Source organism: Abramis brama (assembly GCF_963993115.1).
Source record: "Abramis brama genome assembly, chromosome: 1".
Classification (NCBI taxonomy): Eukaryota; Metazoa; Chordata; class Actinopteri; order Cypriniformes; family Leuciscidae; genus Abramis; species Abramis brama.
Window position 1 is genome coordinate 53771939 of NC_139963.1, and position 26967 is coordinate 53798905.

At 39.0% G+C, this 26967-nt stretch overlaps 2 protein-coding genes across 5 annotated transcripts in view; both read left to right on the top strand.

The window, feature by feature from the left end:
- The window catches only part of LOC311087853 (major histocompatibility complex class I-related gene protein-like), a 50056-nt gene extending 39135 nt beyond the window's left edge, over positions 1 to 10921 (top strand). For 2 of the 4 annotated variants that reach the window (XM_084121324.1, XM_084121323.1), the window contains exons 4-8: positions 7381 to 7674; positions 7835 to 7942; positions 8227 to 8244; positions 8519 to 8571; positions 8655 to 10921. In XM_084121324.1, the coding sequence (XP_083977450.1) occupies positions 7381 to 7674; positions 7835 to 7942; positions 8227 to 8244; positions 8519 to 8538 (440 nt within the window). In that variant the 3' untranslated portion in view covers positions 8539 to 8571; positions 8655 to 10921. Of the gene's footprint in view, positions 1 to 7380; positions 7675 to 7834; positions 7953 to 8226; positions 8245 to 8518; positions 8572 to 8654 lie in introns of all 4 variants that reach the window. The other 2 variants (XM_084121326.1, XM_084121325.1) reach the window with 1 other exon arrangement.
- The window catches only part of LOC311081665 (uncharacterized protein), a gene marked incomplete at its 3' end in the record, with an annotated part of 465213 nt that overhangs the window by 139228 nt on the left and 299018 nt on the right, over positions 1 to 26967 (top strand). The window lies entirely within an intron of this gene.

Genomic DNA, 26967 nt, shown 5'->3' on the forward strand with positions numbered 1-26967 from the left:
CTTAAATGGGTTTGGGAGTTTTTTGTCTCTAAATGATGATATCTAGGTGAAAGAGTCTCTATGTGATGGGATTTATTTAAACAGGGCACAGGTAAATCCCAATTGCCACTGATGTTGCTGTTTCAGTTTCATCTAACAAGACTGACATTGTGTCGTCACAATGGAAACAGAAACTTATATCTAAGTCTAATGGAAACTGTTTGTTCTGTGTAAGTTAAAGCAACACTAAGGAACTTTTGCTCTTCGGTTGCCCTACAGGTTGGAAGCGGAATTGTCCATTAACGCTGTCGTAAATAATTTCTCCGCCCGCAGCCTACTGTCGCACGCTCGCTCTGTTTATCCAGCACCGGCACTGGAATGAACTATGTCCACAGACAAGGTAGAGTATGTTGCATGATTTCATGAAAGTATTATGTATTGCTACATCAGAAACGAATAAAAACTAAATAATGCCTATTGTAACGCTTGACGTAAAGCAAGTCAAATTTGTAGTTTTCTTATGTCTCATTCGAACTACAGAAACGTGACCCAGTTTGGCAAACTTGCATAGTGTGGTTATATCAGATATAGGGACGCAAAGCAAATCTAGAAGTGCCTTTCACCCTGTTACGACTTGATGAACCACTGATACGATTTTGGATTTTGTTTATTATTTTAAGGTAAAAAATGTTGCTTAGTGTTGCTTTAACATCCATTGGAAAGATGTTTTGCTTTGAAGAAGAAGACTCAACGAGACAAGATTGAATTCCTGAAAGCCAAGGGAATTTGTTTTGGTTGTCTAAAGACAGAACATTTGAGTAATTAATGTGACAATCGCTTGATTTGTGATGTTTGTGGAGAAACACATCCAACTATCCTGCACATATATCGCAAGGAGGTAATTGTGAAAGAGTTAGAGGAAAGGTGTAAAGTAGTGTCTGTTCAAACTTGTGGTCTGTTGCATAGTTAATTAGTCTAATAATCTGATGTTTAGTTAAAATAATATGTTTGTTACATTAATAAGATAGAATGAGCGCGGTTACTTTAAGGGTTGGGGGAACGGGAAGTGACGAAAATGTTATGAAGGTTTTTTTGGAACTGTTCGGGAGATGTGAGATGTTCGAGAGCTCAATAAAAGATAACTAAAGAAAACTCCAGTACGAGTCGTATTTACAGACATAACAATTGGCGACGAGAATGGCAGATGACTGCCCCACGCTGTCGTTATCTCCCCCGAGCCCTTTTTTGCCCCATCCCGGCGAGCCTACGGTCCCATGGAAGCAATGGAAAACGTCCTTTGAAACGTACCTTTTAGCAATTAGTCTCGATGCTGTCCCGACGAAGCGGAAAATGGCCATACTCCTCCACTGTCTCGGAGACGAAGGACAGCGTGTGTTTCGCACACTCGGAGATGCGGATGATTACGCTGCCGCGATCACACTGTTGGACCGACACTTTGAAAAAAAAACAGAGTCTCCTGCTGAAACGGCTGCAGTTCCGACAGCGCAGACAGCGCGCTGGTGAGTCGATTGCTCAATATGTCGCTGACTTAAGGGGGTTGGCAAAACCGTGCGGTTTTGGTGCTTTATCAGAGGAGATGATACGAGATCAGTTAATTGAAAAAACAAACAATACACTCGTTCGGGAGCGGCTGCTATTGGAAGATGATGATCTCACTTTAGAGAAAGCTGTAAATCTGGCCTCACAAATCGAGTCTGCTTCTCAGTGCGCTGCTAAATTAAACATGGCACACGACTCGAATGTAAGTGTGATACAAGAATGTACACAAGTTCATGGGGCAGAGGCAGATATATGTTCGAGTGCAGACATACAATATGCATGCCCTCAAGGTCAGCGCCGACACTCCTCACGTGCCCTCAACTGTCCGGCATGGGGACAAACATGCCGACGCTGTCAAAAGCTGAACCATTTTGCAAACTGGTGTCGGTCTGCTCCAATTCAAGCACCTACACAATGAAACCTACGTGCTAATGCTACAAACCCTGCTATTATCCATTCAATCAACACCAATTCAGCAGGATTTTCTACATGCGCTGTTAATATAGCAGACTCTTGTATTCCCCTGCTACTGGACACAGGGGCTAAAGTCTCGCTACTCAATATGGCCACTTATGAACGTTTCCTGCCACACTTGCCCCTCCAGCCGCCCTCACTGAATTTGTTCGAATATGGAAGTTCCATGGAAGTCTGTCTTATACATGCACATGTCCTGTATGGCAATAAGGCTTTGTCCAACTTTCCATTCCACATTACGCGCCATGGCAGCAATATCCTCGGACTGGACCTGTTTTCGAGTCTGGGTTTTTCTCTGCTGGACAACAAGGGGGCTCAAATTCTAACTGTGAGTTGTCCCTGGCAACTAGAATGGCCAACGCTGTTTGAAGGCCTTAGGTGCTTAACTGCTTTCACTCACCAACCTCTCTTGGATCCCACGGTGAAACCAGTAATTTACACTATGGTTTCGGCATTAGGTATTAGGCATGGTTTCATTTTTACCATGCCTAATATTGATCTAGCTCACTGCAGTGTGCAACAAGTGTCTCATATAGCAACCACCAAGCGAAGACACAGAGTAGCATTATAACAACTTTCAACACACTCAAATATATATGATAAAACGGCACTGCGTTACCCCACATACGCATGACCGGAAGAAGCGGAAGCGCTCTGCTGCATAATAAAAGCTCCACTGCTCTCAAACAGTTTGTCGCCCTTTTTAGCAATCGCTTCAGCAGCCTTGTTCTGCTCCTACGGTTTTCGTAATGGTTTAATACATTACCGGTCACCCATGAATATGATTTCTGCCTGAGTCCCGTCGTATTCACCACCGGCTGTAGAGGTGAAGACAACAACTCCCATGATTCTGTGAAATCAAGGCATCATCAAGCTACGCCTTTGTTTTGAATAAACAACCTCTAGTGGCAAAAAATTACATAGTGTGTTTTTAACATTGGCTGTGCACATTGGCTGTGCACTTGTAATGACACATCAAGGATGTTAAGAGGCTAAAAGCAGGTTTAAGACTTGCCCTATTGAAGTCAACAGGGTGCAAATTTTAAAAAGGGGATAACACGGTGTAGGCAACACAGATTTTTGTCGTTGTTCTCTGTATTGACAGCACTCCAAATGTACAAAAAAATTAGCTCAATGTTAAAATTTACCAGAGTTCTCTAATGCTCATGGGTAGCCTAAATGGGTTCCATTCAGACCTTAACATTAAGTATTTTACTGTGATGTGTCAACAAGATTCAACAAGACATTTTCACCTGGCTATACCCAGTGTTTAGATCTGTTGTGGTATTTATGCAAATTAGCACATACGTAATTAGATTATGCACCGTTTGTCCATGTTAACAAATAATTTTAAAAACTTGTAATACATTTTTTGTTTGTCTTGATATAAGTAATCAACTCAGTAATTTTCATGGTGATATCTAAAGGTTAAATTTTTTACCCTATTCATGTGAGAAAAATAATGAATAGGCGTATGAATAGGATATATTTGGGTCTTTTTCAGAACTTTCCCCTAATGGGATTCTTCAGCAGTATGAAAACCGAACAGCAGCTACTGTTAGTGTTGACTAAGTAGTGTAAATTATACACACCTTGTAACTGCGCCATTATTTTACATACTGTACGTTCACACCGGTGACTTGAGCTTCCAAAGTTACCGGAAATCATTCATTTTCAATGGAAGCTGGCTTCTCTCAGCTGCAAGGAGCGTCAAATCCATCAGCATCGCATTTTGAGCGTCAATCAGAAAGTTGAAAGTAGCTCAACTTTATGGTAATGAGCTATGACGCTGTTAGGGGTTAACAGTTTAGGACCCATGGACCAGATGTTTGAAAGAAGACCCGGAGTCAGAATTATAAAAAATTGAAGAAAAGTTTTACTGAAGATAGTTTGCAGTTTCATCAGCAGAAGTCAGCTTCAAGACTCACACAGGAGTTCGTAGGCCGCTCTGCTTACAATTACAAAGATCACAGCAGTTATACCATTTCCAAGGTCTAAGCTACTCATTGCTTACAGGTTGAATGATTCTGATTAGCTAAGAAATTGATAAACATAGTAATTTCCCACACATATACAGATAGACTGAAGCATATCTCCATAGATTATGCCGCTGACACTCTGAAGTCAGGCACGTCGTGACCTTCCAGGTCGCAAATTTGGGTTGCTGGATGCCAGCATGTCTCAGTCAATCTCCAACAATGCCAGTGGTTCCTTAACCTGTCAGCAAGAAGACTAACACACACACACCTGACACGCATCTTTTCCAAGGTTGGATTTGGCCAGGCTCTAACTACAAACGGGAGTCTCGTCTCAAAACATCAAGATAACAAGTTCTTTCTCTCAGGATAGGACACTTTATTCTAAATGGAAACTATAGGCTTTAACTGGCAAATGGTACCTTAAACTTCAATGACCCCTATGTGTTTTAACATGTTGAAGACCTTTCTCAAACACAAAACCAGTCCCTATTTCATTTCTGGAAGCTGGGATAAATAGGCAAGCAATGTTACTGCATTCAGATATCAAATTCAGACATTAAAGAATACATGAAAGAACATTTCAGTAATCACACTGGTAACTTCTATAACAAAGTAAAATCTCCAGAGAAGTCATTCAACTCATGTGATATTTAGAAGGAAAAATATTGATTAATACCTTGATTATTAATATTGCAAGGTATTGCACTCACTATTAATAATAGTGATTAATTAATAATAGTAATAGCTAATTATTATTTTTTTCCAAACCAAATGTGACCAAAACTGTTATAAAAATGCTGTCATTATAAAAGGTTTCTAGCGTCAATGTATTGCTTGTTTTTTTTTCTGTTTACATGGTGTGACACAGACTTCAGAGCGGCCAAAGCGTCAACAAGCTTCCTCGTACTTTTTGACAAGCGTCCTTGACAGGGCGGCCAGAGCTTCTTTGCAGCTCAAGTCGGCGGCGGTGTGTGAACATACAGATAGCTCGGTGAACACTGACCACCGTGCTCCCTATCAGTGCGTGTGCACGCGCGCGTCTTTTGCATCAGTAAAATGCGATCGGTTAATTTGAGTGACAAGTTGTAATCACGCATTGAATCGAAGCAAGATTTTATCAGCTGTTTCAGTGGCCAATTGTTTGGAGTTAGAAATATATAACTCGCGCTGCATATTTAGTCATTTTGCCTCAGATACAGGATTATACATTTGCTTTAACAAGCTTTTTAGCGTGTCATGCTAAATGCGAGTTTCGTTTTTAAAAAGTAACTATAGGCTACATAAGAGACAGAAAGATGCAGATCACTATACATTATTTAAGGTTATTTCTATTCGTTACGATATTGATATATGAACTGTTGTTGTCAAGTAAGCTTCATGCTTTGCCCGTTGCGATCGTGCACTCCTCTAAAGCCTACGGGTGCTGCTCTGCTCTAGTTGACTGCTGCGCCTTTATCCCCGAAAATATCACGTTAACAACAACCCTTTAGAAAACGTAATTCCTTTGTGGATCCTCTTGATCTGCTTTCTCCATGTTTCTTTGACAAATCTCAGTGTCTCAGTCTCTCGCACGCTGCATGTGAGTTAACCACGCCCACTTATTTACATGTCGCGGTACACGGAATAAAAAATCTGTTACTGTTGCCATTTTCTACCGCGGTAACAATATAAACCGTCATACCGCCCAGCCCTAAGCAGAGGAATTGAACAACCACAAGATTGGATTATGAGGGAACCTTTGTTTCACAATCCATTAATTCAGACGAAATGTTTGTCTTCAGGAAGTTTGAGAAACTGTCTGATTAGAGCTAGATGTACAAAAGTAGAGAATTTCAGAGATGCCAAAGGGTGGAAAAAGGCAGAATCACTTCAGAGGGATACAGGGATAAACTCTTTACGTCACCTGTCTCAGTTGCTGAAGGAAGTGCATGCAGCTTTACCTCTAGTCTGAAGAGAAGCTTTATAACTTCAGTAAGAGCAAGAGAGGGGGAAAGAGTGTTTCCATTGATATCAGTGTCTGCTGCGGCACAGGAAGAGTACCAAGAAGAAAGTGGCACAATATTGCCTTTTAAAGGGATAGTTCACTTTGAAATTAATTTTTGATATGTTTTAGCTTACCTCAAGGGCATCCAAGATGTAGGTGTCTTTGTTTCCGCAGTAGTTTCAATTTTGATATTTTTAGGTCAAACCGTTCTTGTCTGTCAGTCATATAATGCAGGTCGATGGTCACTGTCTCAAAGAGCATGCACAAAGTCCAAATGAAAACAATTCCCCATCGTCCAAATGAAACAATTCCCCATCATAAGTACACATTGATGGCCTAAGACACGAAACGAGCGGTTTGTGTGAGAAAACGAACAGTATTTATATTGTTGTTATCTCTTGAAAACAGCACACGTCCAACTGATCTGACGGCGCGGGCGGGTATAGATATATACACTAGACGTCGCCTTGGCTACTGCAGTTCATTGGAACGAAACCGTAGCCAATGCGGAATCTATGTATATATCTATACCCGCCCGCGCCGTCAGATCATTTGGACGTGTGCTGTTTTCAAGAGATAACAACGATATAAATACTGTTCGTTTTCTCACACAAACCGCTCGTTTCGTGTCTTAGGCCATCAATGTGTACTTATGATGGGGAATTGTTTCATTTGGACGATGGGGAATTGTTTTAATTTGGACTCTGTGCTTGTGTTTTGAGACAGTGACCATAGACCTGCATTATATGACTGACAGACAAGAACGGTTTGACCTAAAAATATCAAAATTGAAACTACTGCGGAAACAAAGACACCTACATCTTGGATGCCCTTGAGGTAAGCTAAAACATATCAAAAATTAATTTCAAAGTGAACTATCCCTTTAAAACACCAGAATTGGGGGAGTTTTTAGGACATCAGCAAAAAAGCTTTATTTTCAGTGTGTCAAAATGTCCCATTGGCATGTTTTGAAAAAAGTCAAAACTTGGAGGTGGTCAGAAATATTTGGGCCAGACTTCAGGGTTTGCTGGAGATCTCTGTACAAGCCTCCTATAGAGAAACTTACAGTAGATTTACAGTGGAAACTAATTCATGGTATAGCTACGAACAGACACGTGGTGCACCTGAATCCAGAAGTAGGAAAAATCCCTTTTGTGGGATATAAGAAAGTGTGGATCATTTGTTTATTTATTTGAGAGATTAGGAGTTCTTTTTGATATTTTAAAAAGTCGGTTTTGGTGATATTTTAAAAAGTGTAATGTTTTATTAGTGGTCTGAAATACAATTTCCAGGTACTGAAATCAATCTCTCTCTCTCTCTCTCTCTCTCTCTCTCTCTCTCTCTCTCTCTCTCTCTCTCTCTCTCTCTCTATCTCTATCTCTATCTCTCTCTCTCTCTCTCTAGTCTCTCCTCAGGTGTCTCTGCTGCAGAAGAATGCCTCATCTCCAGTGTTGTGTCACGTCACAGACTTTTATCCCAGTAATATTTCAATCACCTGGATGAAAAACAGACTACAGCATTATAAGGATGTGAAGGTTGGTAAACTTCTTCCCAATGAGGATGGAACCTTCCAGAAGACTGTCACCCTAAAGGCTGAACCTGATGAGTGGAAGAAGAATGTGTACAACTGTGTGGTGGAACACAAAAGCAAAACCATTAGAAAGACACTGACAGTGAATGAAATCAGGACTAATAACAGTAAGAATCATTGTGCATTTTGCAAACCATTGTCAAAGTGACCAGAAAATACCAATGAACAGTTAGTTTTTGTCTTCAGAATTTTTCTTCAAGAAGGTGACAACCAGCTATTTACATTCTCTGAATCTTTAACAATCTGATATATATTTTCTTTAAACAGAAACATCTGCTCCCATTGGCATGATTGTTGCTGTTGTTTCTGTGGTGATTCTGTTGCTTGTCATTGCTGTCCTGGGGTATTTTGTGTATCAGAAGAAAGTGAAGCCAGGTGAGACACAGTAATGTTTCATGATTATTGTCTTAGTATTGAAAGCCATATTTTGTAGTAGTATTTACATGAGCAGAACTAGTTTATTTGTTAATCATTCATGAATTCATTCCTACATAAATGGTCCCTTAGTGCAACAACTTATACATCTGGTTTTATGAATGTTTCATGATTAAGGCATTTTGAGAATTGCTTACTTTGTTTTTTTTTTATGCAGACATTTGATTGCTTCAACAAAAATATAATTTTCCTGATAATTGAAATCCATTTTGATTGTTTTTCAGGATTTGTTCCAGCCAACAGTAAGTACTCTGTACTCTGCATTTGGTTTAAGGCTATCAGCAGTTGATGATCTGTCTCTAAAGAATGATGTAGTTTAAAGTATTACCGGTAATTAAACTTTATTAAACAAAATTTCTGACATAAAGTAAATAAAGATTAAACTTTAGTATTTTACAATGAATCATCATACAATTAATAGTAATATAAACATTGTATAAATAAGATCTCTGCAAATCCAAAAGTAAAATGGCAATGAGCCAGTTTGACATTTTAAAAGATGATTTTCTGTTGCAGTCGCTGACAGTGGATCTTAATGCTCAAGTCAGACAGCAGCAGTGGCTTGAGATGTGAGTTACTGTTTATTCATCACTGAAGCTATTTCGATCAGATGAGGTGAACCTGATGTAATGTGTTATTTTAATCATTTCAGGAGATCAATCGGATGACTGAGGAGAATTATCAGTATTCACTCGTGGAACATAAAGAGGAGGCCTCATATGTCTATTGTTTGTCTATTCTAATCTTTTATTTTATCATATTTATGCATTTCATGATAATCAATGTACTATTTAATTTTTTTTATTATGTACTGTAAATATTCTTAACGTTACTGGATGAAATGTCAAACCCATAAAAAGGAACTAACTGCAAAATTCTGAGGTGTTAATGGACACGATCTACTCCATATGTGTTTTGATTAGGCGTGCTCAATTTAAAATTTTCTCAGCTTTTTGTTCAAAATGTTGATTTTTTTTAACTTACGCACATTCAAATTTTGTGTTACGTCCTGAAGCCCTAAAGTATTAATATTCATGATAGAGGTGTGTTTATGTTGCCATGTTTTTTTCCCCCTTTATTATCTGTCTCTCCCCTGCATCCCACTGTCCATGCTAAACGGTATGTGAGATTAGAAAAAGTGTGTCCAAAAGCAATAGTATATTGAAAAGTGTACACCAAAAGTCCCTGATGGTCTATGATTTCAGGTAGATTTTTGAAGTGTGGGTCCGTACTCACTAGAACAGCTTATATTACCCACAACCCATTGCGATTAGGAGGAAGATTTGGTTCAGAACTACAAAAACAAGTAAAAAGTGTTAAAAAAAATGCAAAACATGGCAGATGTGCATGACCGACGGTGAGAAGTTATGATAAAGGTTTGAGTGACTACTAATCAGTAGTAAAAAAAAAAAAATTATTTAATGTTATCCGTGTTATATTTCATCTGCAATAACAATGTGGACTTTTATAATGATCCGTTCGGCCTTTAACTTTTAAATGCATCTTTATGCATAAATTAAAAAACAAACGTTAAAAACGCTATTGTACAATGTGTTAGTATGTCCCAAAGCTTCTCTACTCTTTTGCTACACACTCAAAAGTATCTACTTTTTCTTCAAAAAAAGAGTACATACTTTTAGGGTATAGTATAAGTAGGTGAATTGAGACGGAGCATCTCTCTCACTCTGCTTGCTTAGCAGCCGCTAATAAATAATTGAGAGTATGCTGCAGAGACCAAACCATACAAGAGAGCAGAAGAAACATTGTTGGAGAGAGGTTCACTTCTCCCCTGCTCCAGACTTGTGCTTCAAGAACTCCTTAATTCTGTTGAAATTGAAATTGTGTGTTCTTATGCTGTGAGTTAACTGTTACCCTGTATTTATATTAAAGGTGCTGTATGTAAGTTTTTGAATGTACTAAAGCATAAAATACCATAATATGTTTGGGAAACATGCTGATATTTAGGAAACATGCTGAGTTCACATACTCGGTTCTCTGAAAAACACTTCTACAGCCAGTTACGGAAATGTGCGTTCCCGTGTCAGAATGTCTGTTTTTGTTTTGGTCTGTGTGATACTGCACGTTGATAATTTACCCAATAGTATTTATTTTCAGGTTGCCAGTTGGCGGAAAACACAGTGTATTGCAGACATGTAAGCGAGCGAACAAACTGGGTCTGAGATGGCAGGTTCTGAGATGAGCAGGTTCTACCCATCTAAAAGTCTCTATGAATGAGAGCATATTAAAACGCGATTTCAACTCATCATAAATCAATAAATCAACTCATCAACTTACAGTCTCCTCAGCTTTCATTGTCAATTGCGCTCGCTCCTGTTGCGTACGTCCTCAAACTGGCAACCCGTGTGAGCGTCGAGTCTGAGGAGGCGGGGAAACAGCGATCTCTGATATTTTGAATTTGGACTGCAGTACCCATTTCAACCACTAGTTGTCAATCTCACATACTGCACCTTTAACTACCAGATTTGAGAGATCTTTAATCCTGTTGAATTGGGAAAACTGTGTGTGTTGTGTTTTCCTGTTGAAAGTAAACTCTGAATTCCCTGTTGTCTGCTGTGATACAGCTAGTTAGATTCTACCCAAGTTTATTTCTTTGCTAAAGTATTTTGAGCCATTGTGTCTTTTTCTTTAATGGTTGGAAGCTGTAGGGAGAGGGTGCCATTTATTTTGTATCTAACGTTTATCCCTGTTTTTAGTTAGTAAGGGAATTGAGGAAAGCTTGTGTTGTTTATTTCTTTTCTTTTACCTGAATAGGTTATTTAGTACTCCCCCTATTAATAAGCTGCTGTTTTGTTTGTTGTTTTGGCCATGCCCTCTCCTGAAGATATACATTTCTTCCCTTTTCTTGTGTACCTTTCTTTTATGAGAAAATAAATAAACTGTTTACTTTTGTCAACTCAAGCAATTGTGTTGTATTTCTGGGACAGAGGATTGAAGTGATTCGTCCACGTTTATTTTTTACTTATGTTATCATTTTTTATTTAATTTAACCTGTTACTCCCTCTCCCAAACCTAGACTGGGAGAGGTTCGTAACAGTTGATTAAAACACTGTACGAAGCTGGAATAAAATGTTTTTTTTTTTTTTTTTTTTTTTATTATTATTTTTGTTTAAAGGGCACGTATTATGTCCCTTTTTACAAGATATAAAATAATTATGTCCCCAGAGTGTGTATGTAAAGATTTAGCTCAAAATACCCCACAGATGGGTGCTAGTATTTTTCTGGCAATACAGAATACGAACAAAACGATGACTGCTCAATTTGATCTTCTGGAAGCATCTTTGGCGTCCACTCAAGCATCTTTAGTGTGCCTCGGGGATAGAATTAAGGAGGTGGAGAATGCTACTGCTGATGATGATCGCCGCCTTTCCCTCGTCGAGCGGAAGTGCACAAAAGTATAGTCAGAGAACAAAACCCTCCGTGAGAAAGTGATCGATCTAGAGGCTCGCTCCAGACGGTAAAACATTAAAATCGTCGGCTTACCTGAGGCTTCATTTATCCGGCAAGACTGCACGTCACTCATGGTACCACTGACAAGGTGTTTTCCTCGCCCGAGGAGACTGAGGCCTTCATCGAGACGCTGTCTCGAAAAGCATTTATAGCCTACATGTTGGCATAACATGCTCTGGTATGTGACTTTTATTCAACAGCTACAGTTACTCAGACTGGGACATTTATATGACCGTTTATTTTGTTCATTAGTACTTGTTCAAGTGATTGGAGAGGGAGCTAGGGCTTTTTAGCTGTAGTTTCGCTGTTCCGATGGAACTTTTGGGACGCGTGTTCTCACTTTGTTTGGGAAAGTGGGATGTGGATAGGGGGGTAATCTTTTTCCGCGAGTTGTGTTTTTTTTTTTTTTTTTTCTTATACCATTATTTGTTTTAAAAGGGCAGCAGGCTTGTACATTGTTTATTTTCAACTTTTGTATGAATCCTAGTTTACCTTCAAAGGGCAGCGGCATCACTTTTACCAGCTGGAACGTGTGTGGCCTGGGTCATGTGATCAAGCGAGCTTCTAGCTGCAGTCGGCAAGAATTTTTTGATCATATTCACTGAAACCGACACTATGCTCCGACAGAACAACATAAATCAGCCGATTTTAGAAAAAACCCTGTGCTTCTACCTCTTCTTCTTCTTCTTCTTCTTCTTTTTATTGGCGGTTGGCATACCAATTTGTTGCATTACCGCCACCAACTGTTTGGGGTGTGGAGCTTCAATGCGGATTTCTACTAACACGTAATAAAAAAAAAAATAAAAATAAAAAATAAAAAAAAAAATAAAAAAAAATAAAAAAAATAAAAAAAAATAAAGTATATATTCTTGATTATTCTTAAATTCGATCAAATAGCTCTGTTTCTTTAAGGTATCTCATGACAGCTGGCCATGCTGATGGCTTTGATGTAGAAAAGGAAAGTAAACCCTCTACTGATAAATGTGTGTAACCTAATTCTTTAACTTGTTCTAACAATATGATTCGTTCTGTTCTGTATGCTTCACATTCTATTAATATATGCTCTACCGTTTCTCTCCTGTCACAATTAATGCATAGTCCTGTTGCGTGTTTCCCTAAACGATTGAGATTATGATTAAGACCTGTGTGTCCAATTCTTAACCTTGTGATAACAGATTCCCCCCTTCGTTTCCAACCACCCTGCCTCCTTGTTTTCACTTGTTTCTGTATTTTATATAAAAAACGACCTTTTGCCTCCTTTTCCCATTGTTCTTGCCATATCCTATTGATTCTTGTTTTAATGATACACTTAATTTCCATTTTACTCAATGGAACTGTCCATTGTATGTCTGACTTAAGAGTCTTTTTAGCCAAACGATCAGCTTCTTCATTACCCTCTATTTCTACGTGAGATGGGACCCACATAAAACACACTGTAATATTAAGATTTTTTAATCTATATAAACTATGAAAAATTTCACAAATCAAGTCAGGCCTACAAACAGATTTGCAATTTGCTATACTTATTAATGATGCCATTGAGTCTGAACATATGATATATTGATTATGCCCAACCTCCTCTATCCATGTGAGTGCTAGTAAAATAGCTAAAAGCTCCACAGTATACACTGCTAAATAATCTGAAGTTCTTTTAAAAATTGATTTCTGAAAATGTGGTATATATACTGCTGCTCCCGTCTTTCCTGTACTTGGGTCTTTTGATCCGTCTGTAAATATTTGAATACTATTATTATAGTTACTACATAGATATTGTTTTACCAGATCATTTATCACACCATATTCCTTGTATTGTTTTAACATCTTTGCGATTTCTAGGTCCACAACTGGTAATGGAAATATCCAAGGAGGAATAGCAGATAATGCCACTGTACAGCTGTAATGTAATTCCACAATTCCCAGTTTCTCAGCTTGACTGTTTCCCACCCATCCAAAACTGTTAAACTGCTTCCTTCCATGTTCCCAACATGCGTTCAACACTGGTTTGGTTGGATGACCCTGCTTATGTCCCTGCAAATTTACCCAATATACCATGGCAAGCTGAAGACGTCTAAGAGATAGAGGCATCTCCCCTACCTCCACCTGGAGAGCTGGAATTGACGAAGTCTTGAATGCACCACTACATAGGCGGAGAGCTTGTGCTTGAACCAGGTCGAGCTTCTGCAAATGAGATTTTGCAGCTGAGCTAAATGTAATGCATGCATAATCAAATGTTGATCTAATTAAGGCAATATAAATATGTTTAAGAGAGTTCATACTAGCACCCCAACCACTTCCTACCAGACATCTCATAACATTAACTGCCTTTTTACATTTGGTAACATTCCTCTGTATATGATCACCAAATGTCAGCTTATGATCCATCCATACACCTAAAAACCTTATATTTTGTACCTGTTTAACTGATTGCCCATAAAGAGTAACTTGTATTGCAGGAGTGTTACGTTTCTTAGAGAAACAAATAACCTGTGTTTTGTCTACAGAAAACCGAAAACCCCACCTGTTTCCCCAGTTCTCAACATTACTGACTGCTGTCTGTAGTTTCTTTTCAACAAATGCTGCATTACGACCGCTTACCCATATTGCCCCATCATCTGCATATAGTGATCTCCCAAGGCTAGCATCAACCTCTGAAAAAACCTCATTAATCATGATATTAAATAAAATAGGACTACATACACTTCCTTGTGGTACTCCATTTTCTATAGAGTAAACATTAGAGTAAGATACTCCAATTCTTACCTCTATAGTCCTGTCTTTCAGAAAATTCATGATCCAGTTGAACATTCTTCCACCAATTCCCATGGATTCTAATTTAATAAGAAGACCCTCTTTCCATAACATGTCATAGGCCTTCTCCACATCAAAGAAGACAGCAGCTACTATTTCTTTTTTAACCTGAGCCTTCCTAATTTCATCCTCCAAACATATCACTGGATCCATAGTTGTCCTTCCTCTACGGAAACCACTCTGTTGTGGTATTAGCAAATTCCTACTCTCTAATATGTAAGTTAACCTGTCTGTGACCATACGTTCCATTATTTTACATATATTGGATGTTAATGCGATAGGTCTATAGCTGGTTGTTACACCTTTATCTTTTCCTGGTTTCCCAATTGGGATAACAACAGAATGTTTCCATGCTGACGGCAATACCCCTAACTCCCATACCTTATTAAATAACTTCAGGATCACCAACTGCGCTTGATGGTTTAAGTTTTCAACCATTTTATAACATATTTCATCCTTACCAGGGGACGTTGCTTTGACTCCTACCAATGCTCTTTTCAGTTCAAATAAAGAAAAGAAAACATTTGATGTTCCATTAAAGTCCTCCTTTTCCATTAGGATATTAGAGTTTCCTCTCATTACTTCTTCTCTACCTTTCCTTGCATCAGGTGTCAGATTTGTAGAGCTATGAACTTTAACAAAAGTCTCCGCCAGAGCCTCCGCTTTATCCCTATTTGTTATCAAAACTTTATTATTATATTTAATAGCTGGCAATGTATACTCCCTCCTAATTCCTCCCATCTTTCTTATCATTCCCCATACTTGACTAATATGCGTTTCTCTCCCTATTTTATTGCAGAATTGCTTCCAGTAATCTCGTTTAGCTTTCCTAATTGTCCGTCTAACTTCTGCTTGTGCCTTTTTGTATTCTATTAGGTCATTAAAAGAGAAGGATCCTTTAACTTTCCTAAAAGCTCTATTTCTTGTCTTAATTGCTTTATTACATTCATCTGACCACCAGGGGACTGTCTTATGTTGTTTTAATCCACTTCCTTTTCCAATAACCTCTTTTGCAGTGGAGTACATGATTTCTACAACATTTGTATTAAAGTCATCTATATTATCATACCTATTTTGACTAATTTCTTCTAACCTCATACTACATGTCGCATTATAAAGTACCCAATTAGCATTTCTTAATTTCCATCTAGGGAAACCTATTTCCTCCAACTGAATTGGACCCACTCCTATTTCACAGGTTATTGGGTAATGATCACTGCCTACTGTGTTATCATGTATTACATCCCACTTACTAACTCTTGCTATTTGTTTAGACACCAGAGTAAGATCAATTGGAGATTCCAATCCTCTTGTTACATCTATTCTAGTGCCTCTTCCGTCATTCAAGCAAACTAGATCTTGATCTTCTATAAATTCTTCCACAACATTTCCATTATAATCAGTGTGTGTACCACCCCAAAGTGTGCTATGCGCATTAAAGTCCCCACACCAAAATGTCTTATGCATTTCTCCACCAATTATCTTTTCAAGCACCCCTTTATTTAGCTTCCCACATGGATTATAATAATTCACTATCCATATGTTCGTTTTCCCTATCCACACTTCAATTACAATTGCCTCAGAGTCTTTACTTATATTTATAATCCTGTATCCTATTCCCTGTTGAACAAACATAACTACACCACCTCCATTGCCGCTTTCCCTGTCCCTGCGTATAGCCACATATCCATGTAGTATAAAATCTAATTGAGGCCTAAGCCATGTTTCTTGCACACAAATAACATTAGGTTTCTCACTTCTTTCTTCAATATATTTTTTAAATTCCTGTCCATTAGAGCAAAGACTCCGGGCATTCCATTGTAGAATTGCAAAAACCATTATGATTCTCCACATGTTGACTGAGTTTCCTGTGTCCCTGCTATGAGTGTTTCATTTATTGCATCTACTGTTAATTCCCCCAAATTAAGATATTTTTGTGCTGCCTTTATGATAATTTTAATCCTCTCTGTTCTGCTTTGTGTTTGAGCTGAACAATTGACTACTTCTGCCAGAAATGCAACAAACACAACACTATCCACTCCAATATTTGGTTTGGTTGCTATAGGCCTATCATAATCTCTTCTTGCCTTGTTAGAACTCTGATCTTGCCTCTGCTCAGAACTCTGATCTTGCCTTTGTTCAGAACTCTGACCCGGTCTCTGCTCAGAACTCTGACCCTTTCTCTGTTCAGCCATTCTCACTATTGGTGATATTGTCACATTTCTTTTTGCATTAGTTACTTTAATGGCTTCAGCATATGTCATTTTCCCTTCAACTCTGACTCTCTGCACTTCCGCTGCTCGTTTATGCACCTCACATCCTTTATACGCAGCACTATGTTCACCCCCACAATTGCAACATTTGATTTTTGTACCTTCGTTACATTTGCCATATTCATGATCCTCTCCTCCACATTTACCACACCGCTGTTTGCCTCTACACACCGCTGCTACATGGCCAAATCGTTGGCATTTAAAACACCTTAGGGGAGGAGGAACATATGGTCTAACCTGAAAACTCATGAATCCTACTTTAACTCTTGTTGGCAGCATTTCTTCCTGAAATTGCAATAAGATAGATAAGCTCTCCTGTTTTGTTCCATTCTTGAAATACATCAGTCTCCTAGCCTTCACTACTTTAGCTCCAGATACATTTTCCAAGATTTCTTCAGTAGTTAAATCAGTTGAAATCCCTGTAATAACTCCTTGTACTGTTTTCTCTTGCCCCCAAACAAAACATTTGATTTTCTTTCCTTCCAAATTAGTCATTTTAATCATGTCATCTCTCTGTTTGGCATCAGAACAAGTAATCAACAAATTACCATCTCGAAGTGGTTTAATATTCACAGTACCTACGGTGTCATGTAAAGCTTTCGTCAATTTCAATGGGTTAACTGAGCCGGGAGAATCAAACTGAAGTTTTACCTTAAACTCTTCCCCTCTAGCTTGAGATGCACTGACAACACTCTCCACATCCGAATCCCAACGATTATCATCATTAAGTTTTCCGTCTTTCTTTTTCCTTTTGAAGTTTCGAACTATTGTATACCATTCTCCACTGTTAGTTTCTCCCGCGTCCTCCTCTCCCATCTCCATCTCACTTCCTACTCCTACGTCACTTCCTGCCATCTCCACTCCACACCCCCAAATCGTGTCGGCCGTCGTGCTTCTACCTCCACCTGGAGCCTGTTATTTGTTTTGCAAAAATCCACACTTCTGGTCCAATCAGCGCAGGGCTGTGTGAAATCTGATTGTCAATCACAATTCGTGCACACGCCACAGATCCTCCCTCCCCCTCGCGCACGTTAAAATATCACATGCACACGCCTGAAGTTCGCAGGTGTGTTGGATTGTGACGAAGCGTGATGGCGGAAAGAGAATATATAAATAAGCTTGCAATTCCTCGGTTAACAACCAGAGCTACAAGGTCAAAAACAACAAAGGAAAAGAGAACTCATGTGGAAAAGAAGGAAATAAAGAAAGAAAGTGACCGTGCCCGTAATAAAATCAGGATAAACATCGGACTGGCATTTGAAAGGTGGAGGGATTTATGCGATTTTATTGGGTTCAAGCTGGATGCAGAGCTTGCCACATTTCTTCTCGACAGGTAATTGTGCTTTATCAACCATTGACTTTATTTCTGAGTGTTATGTAAGTAATCTAAGTATGTTTGCCTAAATGGGTTGGTTTGGATAGCTAACATTAGCACCTGTTAGGTAAGTTCGTTAGCTTTGTTTGCACTGAAATTTGTGTCAACATAGGTGGATCAACATGTTCAGATGCAGGGATGATTGGCGGCTCGTTGGAAGAATCAATGCTACTCTAGCCTTCTTACGAGAGTTACTGTGTTAGCTACCGTTAGGCCTTGCACACTGTGGCGAGAAGGACGAGGCCGAGGGCCGTGAGAGAGTAACTTACAAAAGTAACTTATTGAAGTACTCTAATACACACAAAGGAATCAAACAAAAAACACACAAACATTCATTCAAACAGTGACGGAAAACGTATGATATTAACAGGTGATGAATGAGACCCAGATGTCAAGCATTAGACACGATTACTTTGACCGCGACCTGAGAGAATCAATATATTAGCAATTCAAGCATTGTTCATTTACTCACAGTTTTTCTCAATTGCTAAAACACATTTCTTGAAACCATCACTCACTTTCTCAAAACCTTAAACATTTCAAACCACATTCAGAGAACCTCTGACTCTTCTGGCAAAATCAAACAATTGCCTAAAAAACTACAACAATTTGGGCTCCCTTGTAAAAGAGATTTGAATATCTCAATGGGACATCACCTGGTAAAATAAAGGGTAAATAAATAAAAAATAAATAAAAAACTATTTTATCTGTGCTCAAAATCAAACAATGCTTTCAGATCATACATACATCAGTCAATATTATAAACACTACAGATCATTCATTAGACACTACATCAAAAAATGGAGAACAGAATCCAGAGTATACAGTTACTGGAAAAAAGTATATTGTGACAAAGTAAACTAATTTTGCAATTAGGTAAAAAACTAAAGTAATGACAACTTAGTGTAGTAATGTGGAAAAAAAATTGTATAGGCTACTGTACGCACTGCAAGTACAATATTGTGCTAAATATTGTATAGTATTGAATGTCTGTATATTCAGCACTTGCATAGAGTGAAAATACAGTGACCAATCTGCAAAAGCCAAAAAGGTTACAGTAAAAAACTTCCTCCTTGTTCACCACCTCTTATACACACATTCTTCCTCCTCTCCTTCTTATATTGTTTCCATCCATTGTTGGTATCAACATTCAGTGCAACATTTTGCGTCAGTTTTGGCACTCTGAACTAACTTGTATAATGTAGCCTACAGTTGATTTGATCACATCATTAAAAATAAGTGTGAACAATTTTGTTGTTTAACTTTTGCCTGCCTGTGTTTAGCGTTTTGAAACATAAGTGAATCACAGAGCAAAATGTGTTTTAGTGAGTGAGAATGTGTTTAGAGTTTTGCAAAAGAGTGCATGAGATTTGCAAACAGTGTTTTCACGTTTATGTTTTACAGTAAGAGTGATTTATTTGACAAATATGTTTAGGCTATTGAGAATTTGGTTCGGGGAATGTGGTTTAGTGTTTTAGCAATTCAGACAAACTGTAATAAGATTTGCACCAGTTAGGCAAGAATTAGGAGACAGCACTCAGTGGTGAATGGATGGTTGGCTTTGCAAAAACCAAGTTAAAAAGCAAAGCAAAACAGCTTGTCATTGGGTTATAAGCGTGTCCATCCGACCCGTCCTTCCAAGTGTGTCGCCCAATCAGATATTGTCCTGGTTCTCCTGGTCTTGCACGTAATAAGCATATGTCAACATATGATTGTGTGTGCCCAAACTTCTAAGAGTTTAGTTAACCACTTTAATAAACCAACTTTCAGAGCATCCTACACAAATACTTTATCAATACTCTAGAAATCATTTACCCATCAAGTAGGTACAAAATAACATATTTACCATAGCTTTTAGGAGGAGAGGTCTCTGGAATATACAGCTAGAGAGAGGAGGTGTCCGGGAGGAAGTGAGTGGATCCATGGCCCGAAATCACCACTGATTTTAACCAGTGGATCCGTCTTCGCAAACCTTCTTTTCCTGACAAGAATGTGGGGATTTCTGCATTGGGGTCAACCCAGGGTTTATTGGCCTTTTGGTCTTACGTTTGGGGAACAAAGAGAAATATTTTTAATTGAGCAGTGCTCTCTCCTAGCATCGCAGAATAGTCAAGTCAAGTCATCCTCATCCTCATTTATATAGCGCTTTTAACAATGTAGATGGTTTCAAAGCAGCTTTACAGAAAGAAGCGTATAATTTAAGGTAACAGAGATTGTTTTGGCTTTATAGCGGTTCTTTAATAAAGTTATTTTCCAGCTAAGGTTAGTTATGATTGATTCGCTTCCGTCGCAACAATCATTTGTTATTAAATTAGGGGCCGCTAAGACGACACCATTTTCTCTACATAGACTTTAAATGTGAACCTGTGATAAACGCTGATGGCGTTCATATGCGCATTAAGAATTGGTTCTATAGTTATGTGCGTTTGAATATATGTGCACAGGTTTGGAATTCCCTACAGACCAAGCCTAAACAAAGTACTGGTCTTTCCTTATAAATTTTGATACAGAATTTTATTTTATTTTGTAACTTCGGGGTAGGTACGCGAAACGAATTTTCCCGACAATGCTTTATCTGTAGAGTGGTAAAGGGATCCTCCATGGGGAGAGACTAGTTGGCACTTCAGCACTGCATTGTCATCGGGTCCAGACAAAGGTCCTTCGTCAGATCTGGATAAGGCATGGATCCGGCTAGATTAGGCAGGTATGGGGGAAATGTACCTTGCGTAAATGAAAATTGAAGAAGGAATAATCTGGAAGCGTCTCTGTCACCTGTCAGCATACAGAAGGAAACAACACCAGTAATGCAATTCACAGAAAGCTGGCTAGTAATTGTCTCTTTGTATTGCAGGTGCTGAGATTGCGATGGTTGAAGATGATCTGAAGAGAAGGGCAAAGGATGATGGAGGATTAAGAAGGTGAGCAGTCTCAAACGTGAGATGAACAGGTAAGGAGCCGGTTAAGTTGACCAATATTGAACAACAAGACCAGATGATTGTGAAGTAAGACGTGACTGCTTATGAACTGTGTGCTGATGAACGGGTTCAGGTGTGCTGGATTAGTATTCAGGTGAAGCTGATCGAGTGTGTGGAGCTCATCGTCTCTGCATTCTTGATAAGCACCATAGCAAATACAAAAATATGACAAAATACTGTTTGATGGTCTTCTCTGTGAAGCGGGTGTCAGAAACATAAAGTTGCACTATATGTATGCTTTTCCATGAGCGCCACCTACTGTCAAGAGAATATCCATTTACTGCAGGTTTTTTTTTTAGCATTGGTTTGAACAGACAAATCTTATGTGACAACCAGGGGTGCGTTTCCCGAAAGCATCGTTGGCCAACTATGGTCGCAAGTTCCGTCGTTACCAATAGAGTTCAATGGACATTGCGATGAACTTGCGACCATAGTTGGCCAACGATGCTTTCGGGAAACGCACCCCAGATTGAATTTTAATTCAGATCATTCATGTTGTTGTGAACAGCAGTTAATAAATAATGAACTAGGGTGGGCGATCCCAAGAAATCTTATAACACAAAATCTGGTTTCTCCACTACATGGATCTTCATGCATTTCTCCAGGTAGCGTTTAATAGAAAAAACTCTTTCCACTAGGGCTGGGTATTGTTAGGAATTTCACAATTCGATTCGATTACGATTTTTGAGGCTTCGATTCGATTCGATATTGATTGATTAGCTTCGATATCGATTCAATAATAAGTAAATACACAAGTAATTAAGTACCTGAGTATTTTTTTAAAATAATGTGTGCAGTATTACCAATGTTTAAGAACAAATTGACCCCAGTATGTTTCCTGCCATGGTTTATTTAGCAGAACAAACTGTACAATATTGTACATGTGTTGAATACAAAACACAACTGTAACAAACAGTTGCTTTATTAACACCTCTGAAGTGCATGTAACTGTAAGTAGTAGAAAGTATATTTCTTTCTTCCTATACATTCAAGTTATAAAATAAATGTAAACAGAAGCACAAAATGTGCATACTCATAAAAAAAGTCCAACCATATATTATAACATTACAGAGTGCTATTTTGTCAACACAATAAATAACACTGCCAGTTAAAAGTTCCTATTTTTGCCCTTCGAAATATTATGATAGTTAAAAGACATGGCTACAAGTGAGACTGTGTATCGTGATTCTGTACTATTCTGCTAGTTGAAAATGTATTAACGTTATGCAGTAACTTAATATTACTCTGAGAGAGAGTGTGTGTGTGGTGATTTATGTTCATACATGTCAGCGCGGCATCGCTCGTCAAGTTCGTAGAGCGCTTATTCAGTCCATTTTAAATTCTGATTTTGGCCGCCTCTCAAATGGGTTAAACCATAGATATATTGCCTATGAAGTTCAAGTAAATGCGCTAGAAAATCCGCGCTCATTCGTGGATGTGCATTTATAGCATGGACAGAGAAAGCGCTGACGCCTGCATGATTTCACCTGACGGTATAAACATATTATAATCTATTCCGTGAGAGCAGAACGAACGAGCCTTTATTGACGTTTTTAAATCTGAAAAAAAAAAAAAACAACTCTAAAAAGCAACGAAATTGTCAGACATCCATTAGTGCATGTTCACAGAGGAAAACAACTGAAATACAGCGCTGGTTGTTCTCTCGAACGATACTCGACGACAACAACGGAATCCAAAGCCGTGGGCGAAGTAACATTAATGGGTGTATTAAATTGTATGAAATAATCCCGGAAAAAAGCACAAAACACTGCAGAGATGGCAAGTTCAACAGCAACATTTGCTGAGGTGAAGTGACGGCTTGTAACAGCAGACAAACGGCTAGCATTGACATTAGTGGGAATCCATCTGTCACTCAAGTGGCCACACCCTTAATTATGCAGAACTTTAAATATTAATCAACTAAACGGATGAGTTATAAAAAAATTCACCCTCCTCACAGTTGTTTTGAAGGGCAAAATTAGCTGTATAGACAAAAGCCACATAGAGATCCAGGCTGTAAACATGTTTTTTTCCTGCTGTAAGAGACGGGGAGGTTGCCGCTTGCTTGTACAACGCTGAACGCTCTCACTAGTGTGTTGCCCACAGCGCTGCCACTGGCCGGCGGGCTGAATCGATTCATAGGATTTGATGAATCGATATTGAATTGAGAAACAAATAATTGCAATGCATTGATGAATCGATATTTTTTCCCAGCCCTACTTTCCACACTGATCACACGTGTGATCTCTTCTCTCTGCTGTGGATCCTCTCATGTGATTTCAGATGTGATGATCGACTAAATCTCTTGTCGCAGTGTGAACACTTGTAATGTTTTTCTCCAGTGTGGATCCTCTCATGTATTTTTAGATATGCTGACTGACTGAATCTCTTGCCACAGTGTGAACACTTGTAAGGTTTTTCTCCAGTGTGAATTCTCTGGTGTTGTTTTAAATGTTCAGCTGTAATAAAAGTCTTCTCACACTCAAAGCACATGTAGTCTCTCACACCAGTATGAATTTTCTGATGTCTTTGTAAAGTTTGCAGCCATGAAAAACTCTTTCCACATTCAGAACAGGAATGCGGCTTCTCCTTCGTATGAACAGTCAGGTGTGTCTTCAGGTCTGATAACCCAATAAATGTTTTTCCACAATGATCATCACATGTGAACGGCTTCTCTCCGGTGTGAATCCTCATGTGAGCATTAAGACTTTGTCTCCGAGCGAATCTCTTTTCACACTGATCACACATGAACGTCTTCTCTCCAGTATGAACTCTCATGTGAAGCTCAAGCCATGATTTTTGTGCAAAACTATTCCCACACTGATCACATGTGAATGGCCTCTCTCCAGTGTGAACTCTCATGTGAAGCTTAATATATTGTTTGTTTGAGAATCTCTTTTCACACTGATCACACATGAAAGCCTTTTCTCCGCTGTCTACCATATTCTCTCTCTGGCTGCGTGTGTCTCGACAACGGATTAATAAAAGAAGTGTACAAACTTCTTGGTTACAGAAACATGGTGTATTCATTTTATGAGGTTATTTACTTACCCATGATGTAAAAAATAGCTCTGAATAAACAACAACCGAGCAGAAGCGCTTGTCGACCGCCACGGAGAATACGCGTCTGGTGTGAACAGGCAGGCGACGGACCGCGCGTGATTTTCCGTTCCGTGTCGCTTCGGCGTCCGGTGTGAACCAGGCCTAACATACCTTGTGCCAGTTGGTGGGAAAGAGAAGAAGCCCTGAAGATCCTAGAATCATGCACTGAGCCAGGCCATTTTGTCTCTACATTCATGATGATGCAATCTGCATCACAGATCATCTAAATAATTACAAATGTAGGTCACTACACTGGACTTACATAGATATAAGATGAGAATTGTTACTGCATTTGTAATGAACAGAGCACTGGTGCCCAGCTTATTGTATAGAACAAACAGTTCTACAGTTCTACAGTAGTAGCCAACAATGTCGTCTAAGTGGGACTGTACTGTACCTGTACATGGATTTGCGGAAACGAAAAATACAATAATTATTACTCCAAAATGGTAATACTGGCCACCAGCCTTGTCTTGTATTTCAGGGTTCAAACTCACAGTTCCTAACCCTGTCCTTGAGTCATTTGGCGTGGGTGCAGTCACAGTGCAGAGCACCGATAACATTTGGGAAAGCTACAAAAGGCTACAAAAGATAACTTATATTGAGAAAATGAACTTGAACTCTTAATACTTAAATATGTTTGAATAATTCTTTTGTCTTTCAATTGCCATGTCTAACATTAACAGTCAATAAATATTTCCATTTTCTATATAGTTATTTTCTGAACTTACCAGCGATTCCATAAAAGGCCTAGCCTAGAAATCTAGACGCACCCTAGCGGCAGCAAAATGTATTTTGCTTCCAGGGCAGTCTAGCAACTCTCCATAGACCTTCTAGCTGCAAAAACCTAAATTGGGTCAGGCCAATCACGTCGTGTATAGAGTAGGCAGGGCGGGCTTAACATAATGACGACAGAGTTGTGACGGTTTCCTGCTTGAAAACAAAGAATGACGGCTGCTGGAGAACAGTCTATCGAATCGGCTTTGTCCGTGACTCTGGAGGACTTGGAGTTAAGTTTTTCTTTGAGAAAAGAGCAAAGAACGGCACTTAAGTCATTCTTAAAAAAGGAAGATGTGTTCGTAGTTTTGCTGGCCAGATATGGCAAAAGTTGAATCTATCAACTAACGTTAGCTCCGCTGGTGGGAAAATGCTCTGGTTGGTTGAAGCGCTGTCCTATTGCGTGCAGAGGGAATTTGAAAGACAGCCGTTTATCCCACCCCTCGGATTGAGCCGTGTCTATGGTGAGTTGCCAGACCCAACATCTTGATGTAGGTCTTGCTTGCCAGGCTATAAAAGGCCTGTTTAATGGTACAAATCACTCTGTGGCCAGGGAAGGCAATGAACACATTGAGCATTTTTTTTAAAGACAGGTACTCAATTTGTACAGAGCGGCAAACGGATGCTTTGCTGATATTAATAATAATTAATAAATGTTCCGCTGGCAAAAAAAGCAAATTGCAATGCACATAATCTGCGGGACTATGAGCGCTTTATTTAAAAATCACACCAACTAAACAAATGTAACTTCTTTACATTTGTTACTATTTTTGTATGTTAGAATTTATTACATTTTGTAGCGACAATGCCTGACATGCGGTCACATGCCCCATTTCAGCATGGACTCCCTGTGATTTTACAGCCTCCTGCCATTCCAGAAGACACACACACACACACACACACACACACACACACACTCGTGGACTTTCAACCAGAAACCCACCACGAGATGCAACTGAAGCACATTTCCATATATGGACTTCCACATAGTAAAATTTCATTTTACCATTCATTACAAATTTATAATAGAGGTGTGGTTTGCTAGAGTAAAATCTTTAATTCCGAAGATTCATTGAAAGAAAATCACTCCATAGTGTCTTGTAACTCGAACCTGGTCATAAACTTTTATGGCTCCAAAGCTGCAGCTCATCCAGCTCCTTTGCAAGCCAACATTTAACACACATGGAACATTTCAGAGAAAACTCTTCAAATGTTTGATATGTATTCCTGTGTTTCTCAAGTGTCTTCACATGCCATAACGGAAATACTGACCATTTTATTGTGTGTTTAATCAAGCTTTATTTGTGTGTAATGATGCATATGAACATAATGTTATGTGTGTCCAATATCTACCTGTAATTCTTGGTATCTGTCTGACCGTCCTGTTTTAATTCAACCAGTCCCGCACATAGTATTACAGTAAGATGTATTGTTCCAGGTGTACAATCTTAAGAAGAAATATGAATTCTTTCTCTCATAAGACATATGGTGAAAGTAGGCGTTTTCTTCTTCACACAAAGAGAATTTTCCCGCTTCAGAAAAGACAATCTGATTCGCTGTCGTTCCAAGAGAAGGCGTAAACAGATGTTTGTTAAAAGGCAGAAACCCCCTCATCACAGACTCTTCCTTCTTTGATTCCACTTCCTCTCTTCTCCGGTCGCTCTCATCCCGGACCTCATCCACGTGTAGCGCAGCTCCATGGCAACCAGCTGAACAGGCCTCGCCGTGGCCTCTGGGACACAAACCCCCGCGCCATGTAAAAGCCTGCTGCCTTAGAAACCAAGATTTCTAGCCTCTTCCGCACGGAAGACGAACTTTCTCGGTAATGTTACATCCAGTGAGCCTTTAAACTTCGCGGCACCTGAAGACGCAACAGAAACAGGACACCATCCGCGCTGTCCTGCCAGTTTCAGCATCGCGCCGAACAGAGAACAAACGTGCAAGTGACGGTAACCTTATCTGATAAAACTGCTTTCCAGGTTGTCTCGCGAACTTAGGTTTCTGTATGTAATAATCACTAGCTTTCCTCTTCTCTTTATTCTCTTTTATTTCTTTCTTTCATTTAATTTCATTCTGATCACTTATGTTATTGTTTGGTTATATGTTTGTTTGTTTATTGTTTGCATTTTTACGTACGTTTATATTCGTAGCTCATATAATCTCTAGTTTTGCATTTATTAAAATTCA